Source organism: Hemiscyllium ocellatum, chromosome 17, assembly GCF_020745735.1.
Source record: "Hemiscyllium ocellatum isolate sHemOce1 chromosome 17, sHemOce1.pat.X.cur, whole genome shotgun sequence".
Lineage (NCBI taxonomy): Eukaryota > Metazoa > Chordata > Chondrichthyes > Orectolobiformes > Hemiscylliidae > Hemiscyllium > Hemiscyllium ocellatum.
The window spans coordinates 40,927,021-40,933,160 of record NC_083417.1 but is presented as its reverse complement, the minus strand read 5'-3'; the positions used below and the strand labels follow the sequence as shown (position 1 = coordinate 40,933,160).

General features: G+C 38.8%; 1 protein-coding gene across 4 annotated transcripts in view; it reads right to left on the bottom strand.

Moving 5' to 3' along the window:
• Nucleotides 1–596: 596 nt before the first annotated feature.
• Nucleotides 597–6,140, bottom strand: part of phkb (phosphorylase kinase, beta) — a 262,162-nt gene continuing 256,618 nt past the window's right edge. For 3 of the 4 annotated variants that reach the window (XM_060838108.1, XM_060838110.1, XM_060838111.1), the window contains 2 exons: nucleotides 5,705–5,845; nucleotides 598–1,094 (listed from right to left, as the gene is read on the bottom strand). In XM_060838108.1, the coding sequence (XP_060694091.1) occupies nucleotides 960–1,094; nucleotides 5,705–5,845 (276 nt within the window). In that variant the 3' untranslated portion in view covers nucleotides 598–959. Of the gene's footprint in view, nucleotides 1,095–5,704; nucleotides 5,846–6,140 lie in introns of all 4 variants that reach the window. The other variant, XM_060838109.1, reaches the window with a different exon arrangement.

Sequence of the window (6,140 nt, the reverse complement as noted above, 5' to 3'; positions counted from 1 at the left end):
TCTATATCAAGATTGTGGATATTTGTGGAGCCTCCTCCTCCTCCAGTGAATTGTTTAATTGTTGACCACCTTCATGACTGGATGTGACAGGACTGCAGAGTTTAGATCTGATCCATTGGTTGTGGGATCACTTTGCTCTGTCTATCACTTGCTGCTTATGCTGCTTGGCACACAAGTAGTCCTGTCTGGACATTTCAACAGGCTGACACCTCATTTTTAGGTATGCCTAGTGCTGGTCCTGGCATGTCCTCTTGCACTCTCTACTGAACCAGGGTTAATCCCCTGGCTCAATGGTAATGGCTGAGTGGGGGACATGCCGGGCTATGCATTTGCAGGTTGTGTTGGAGTATGACCTGGGGGAGCACAGAAGACATAATGAAAATCAAACTAAAATTGAACACAAATAAGAACCATTATTCTCCACTTGCCTCTCTGCATGCTTTACATTTTTGTGAAAATACCATTTATGAAGGATCTCTATTGCTGGAGCTTAAATGTGTTTGAAATGACCCTGCTGAACTACTGTTAAACAATTGAATAATGCAGATTTGGCAGTGTTTTTTTCAAATATAACTTTACTAAATTCACTTTCAAACATGCCATTTAATTTAAATCGTAACTCATAACACTGACGCACAAATTCCAAATATTTATTAAGAGTTAAACTATATATAAAGTAACACTCTCATTGAGCAATGGTACTGAATGTTTCATTTGTTAAACAGGCTTTCTATCACACAAGCAGCATCACCCAAATTAAATAACCTCCTTTATGTATTTTTAAATGAATCTAAGACTGAACTTATCAATCAAGAATTACAATTCAGGAAAAGCAGCCAAAACGCAGTAAACTGACCTACTATATGTAACTTTAATTTTAGTGAATAAGATTGCAACAAACACATGCATTAGTACACACCATAAATCTCACAAAGGTAAACACTTAAAGCTCATTGTCTTTAGCAAATCACACAGGGGTCATCAGGTCCTGATTTAACTTCACCCTCGAGTAATGTATTCATCACAGCCTTCATCAGATAGCTGGCTGTCCCTCTCTTTCCAGTTGGAGGTGTATTGTAGAAGTCGGTCATGTCCTGTAAATAGATACAAAATGAATGAAATAACAAGAATTTCCAATCTTGTTTCTTTCTACTTACACATACTTGGAAATCTTTCTGAGGGTGAATTAATGCTAACAAGTATACCAATTACTTGCCATAATAATAGGTTTATAAAAATCAAATCTGTTCAGCTTAAAGCCAAGATTATGAACATAAAATGAATATTCAACATTGAAGTTTTGATCTACTTTCTTGCTGTCTGAAAATATTGATGAGTGCTTGTCATGAATATGCATGGAAGCTTGAGCAGCAATAGCCAAAACATTGCTTTTTTGAAGTTGGTGGTAAATAAAATACATTCTTAACCGATAAAATGTCAAAGTTTAATAATAACAGTGATGCATGATAGCTGTCAGGTACCAGGAAACAAACCAATATCAACAAAAAGAAGTTTCAAATAAAAGTGATGGATTGTACTCTGACCCAAGTTAGAAATCAAAAACACATCCCACCAACATGACCAGTGATGTGCTTTTCTTTTAACCATAACCTGCACTGCACTGTGAGTACATACTCTCCACCTGGATGAATGCAAGTCTAACTACATTCAAGGGCCATTTGGCCTCTCATTCACCACATTCAACATTCATTCCTTTCATCACCGATGCTCAGTAGCAGCATGTGCACAATCTGCAAGATGTATTGCTGGAATTCACCAAGACTTCTTCAATAGCACCTCCCAAACTACCTAGAAGGACAAGGGCTGCAGAAACACGGCAACATCACAAACTCCAAGCCAAACATCATCCACATCGCTGGACTTTCATTGTTACTTGGTCAAAATCCTGGAAACCCCTTCCTAACAGCACTGTGGATATCCCCAGTCCCTGAAGTTGCAGTAGTTTGAGAAGGCAGTTTACCATCATCCCTCTACGGCAGTTAGGAATGGGCAGTAAATGTTGGTTTGGCTAGAGATACCCTCACCCTGCGAAGGAAAAATTTTTAAAAAGTGTACTTAAATATCTCCTTCCCTTTCCTTCACTAAGTCATTCACTCCTATCCAGTCATTTTTTCTTTCAGAATTTACTCTCATAGTCCCTTATGTGTTACAATGATAGCAACCCTACCTCAAGCTCAAATCCTATTCCAAAATTTTGTGGACAGGGTAGGCGTACATATAACTTGGCCAAACAGGGTGAGTATCAACTTGTAAATCTTTCCAACGTATGCCTATGTTGTGCAAATCAGGTGATAACAGTGATTAAGATTCCTAGTTAGTAAGGTGTTAGAAAGAAATTGGAACTTTGACTATCACTATCCAAATTACAAGAATTGTAGTTTGTTGCCACAGCAACTCTTACTCCTTGGAATCTTAATTATCTAGATGGGTGGTGTAGATCAGATTGGTGCCAGCAATGTGGGTTTGCTCCCTGTTCCAGCTGGGGGGCAGATCTGCCTGCTTGCCTAGCCACTGGGGAGATCATGAAGCGGAGAGTCAAACCTGCCTTTGGGATGAGGATTCATGAAGAAGAGCCTTGCATCAAAATTATGATTTACAAAATATGCTGACAGTCTTAGTTTCAGGAATTCTTCTTCACATGACTAGAGACTGGCAGTCTGCTGAGGGTGTGCATCTATGATATCAATGATTTCCTCACACTTATCAGCAGGTTTCAGCTTTGCTGATACTCAACAACAAAATGCATATCGCTAAATCTGCTTCCCAATGTTGGAATGGACGTTATTGCTTAAAATACAAAACAGCACTGTTTAATATAGTCAGATGCAAGGAATACTGACACCTTTGGTGTCATGCTATATTTTATGCATCACAGCTGAAATCAAGAGTTCTTGAAGTTTATGAAGTTCTTGAGATTCAAATCAACTCAAGGTGGCACATTAACAACAAATTTAACTACTACAGAAGCAGGCAGCATCTTTGAAATGATACTCTCTTTCTAACTGCAGGGTTCCATGTACTTACAATTTCATTTGGGTTGGAAGGGAGACATGGAGAAATAAGTGAATAGCCTATGTCCCTCAAGGAAATGTCAGAATGTTACAATGCAAATGGTAAATTGGGGTTATGATTTGCTCCTTAGGCACAGGGTGGGCAAAGAGAGCTATACCTTTGTATCCATTTTCTTTCAGCCTATAATTTCCATGGGTTCATATTCGGGGGACAAAAGGTTTGTTTTGATTGATGGTGCAAGCCTTATCACAACTACTGGGAATTGGGACTTTGTTCCCAGGAATTCTAATGTGTCATGGGCGTCTACCAACTGCTGGCCTATAAACCAAAGGATTCCAGTGTAAGGAGGATTTGCTACTGGCCTGCTCCCCAGATCTCCTCTTTGGCCCTGAGTTAATTTTATTTGAAAACTGCAAGAGCCATCTGGGGCTGAACAGTATTGTGAGCTGTATTCCCATGAAACAGACATTTTCCCAGTTTGCGTTTGATGCTCCTCTGCAGCTTCCTATCAAGATTTATCAAAGGCACCTCAGCTCAGAAACCAGAATGGCATCCAAAAAGGATTGAAGTACAGCTGAACTGCTTGAGAACTAGAGGTCACGCTAGGGTCAAATCTTGACTGTTGATCTCCTTGGCTGGAAGGTAAGCCCATTTTCAAACACAGGTTGTAGCTCAGTATGTACGACAAAAATATAGCAAAACACATGGTGTGGCATGACAAAAAAATCATCATATTATACAAAAACAAAGGGCATCTCACTTAGAGTCATAGAGTCCTACAGCATGGAGACAGGCCCTTTGGCCCAAACTGGTCCATGCATTTGTCCAAATGTTGTGTATATGTTGCTAATGTACCCGGCTCAACCACTTTCGCTGGTAGCTCATTCCTTATGCATATCACCCTCTGTGTAAAAAAGTTTCCCCTCAGATTTTCCTTTTATTTGTTCCCCTTTAAACTTAAACTGACACCTTCTGGTCCTCGATTTCCCAACCCTGGAAAAATGACTGAATGCATTCACCCTATCCATGCCTATCATGATCTTATACACCTCTATAAGGACCCCCCCATACTCTAAGGAAAAACATCCCAACTTGTCCAACCTCTCCCTAGAACTAGACCATTGAGTCCAGACAACATCCTTGTAAATTTCACCTGCACTCTTTCCAATTCTTAGTGTCATAGGGAAAGTTTTTTGCTCATGTTATTCTTAGAAAATTCTACCTACTTGTACACTGAATGTATTCTGAAACACAGTATAGTTTCCATGCTGGCAGATCTATAGTGGATATGATCTTCTCCGTATGCAAACAAAAACAGAAGTGTCGGGAACAGTATATTTCTGAAGTGCGGAAGAATGCAAACTTGATGAGCCAAAGGACTTTTTTAAAATGCTGCAGACCTTTATGACTCTGATCCAAGTGTCCTAATGCATTGGTCACAAACAACTAATATGCACAACATGTAATAAGGAAAAAGATTGATGGGATGCTAGCCTTTACAATGAGAGAAATTGACAATAAAGATCTTATTCTTCAGTTATACAGGGCATTGGTGAGACAATATCTGAACACCATGTACAGATCTTGTTTCCTTAGTTAAGAAAGGATATAAATGTGTTAGAGGTGGTTTACCAGTTTGATATCTGGAATGAGCAGGTTATCTTTTGAAGACAGATTGAACACGCTGGGCTTGTTTTCACTACAGTTCAGAAAAGTGAGGGATGATGTTGACACCTATAATTCCTATAAATCCTGAAGAAGGGCTTATGCCCGAAACACTGATTCTCCTGCTCCTCGGATGCTGCCTGGCCTGCTGTGTTTTTCCAGCATGACATTTTTCAACTCTGGTCTCCAGCATCTGCGATCCTCACTTTCTCCCACCTATAATATCCTGAATGGTCTTGAGAAGGTGGACATGGAAAGGATGTTAACTCTCACGGTTGAGTCTGCACCTAGGAGCATTGTTTTAAAATGAGAGATCACCCTTTTAGGACAAAGATGAGGGGACAGTTTTTCTTTTACAAAGGTTGTGCAACTTTGGAACTCATTGCTGCAGAAAGGTGGTGGATGTAGGATCACTGAATATTTTTAAGGCAAATGTAGCTTGATTCCTTTGCCTAACAAGCATTTAAGGTTATTAAGTTGATGGAAATGTGGAACTTGCATCACAACCAGATCTGTCATTTATTCCTAATGAACTGTAGAGCCAAAAGACCTACTTCTGTGCCCAGTTAGTTAGTATGGAAATGTGACTTTAGGACTCTTTAAGAAATCTAAATATTTGGTATTTTAACTACCTTTTTCAAAGTCTGTGTGTGTCTTGGGTGATGAGATAATGAATTTTTTATTGTTTTAAGTTAAACTCATGAGGTGGTCTGTTTTGTGCCTGTTCTTAACAGTCATAAAATTCAAGGGGTTGAAGTTCCTATTTTTAAAACACAACTATCCTGTCCACATCATCAGTTTTGAAATGAGGGCCTGCATTTAACACAATATTTTTAAAACTTGAGCAAATAATCATGTTGTACCAAATACAATTTGCACTTAAAATTTTACAATGTTTTGCATCAGTCAAGCTGATTATGGGATAATTGCACTGAAAGAAACAGACCAAATGAATAGAAACTTTCCAGACCATAATTTCTATACATATGAGGTTAATTTTACTTACCTTAACCTCAACTTGCTCTAGTCTGTTTTTGTCTCTCTTAAATTCATCAAAAGCCTCTTTCACCAGTTTGTCCAAATTTACTTCACCTTGAAATTCCAGTTCAGGATTGCGTTCCAACACAACAGAAACAATCATAAGCAGCTGCAGCAACAAGAAAAAGAAAAAGAAAAATGTAGTTTGCAATGTATCCAAGCTATTTTTCTAAGAATCTACTCCACCATGAGATTTATGAACAGATTTTTATGACAGGGAGATGAGTAAAATAAGAGGCATGTTTTAATGTATAAGTTTGCAATAAACATCATCAGCAAGTTTCACAACCTGACTACTGTGTTCTTCTCTAAAACAGGCACTCACCGTGTCTTTCATGTGAGAATTTCAAATGATTTGTGACAGAAGAGTAGCTGAGGTGATTTCCCAATGCTTTCCATACCAC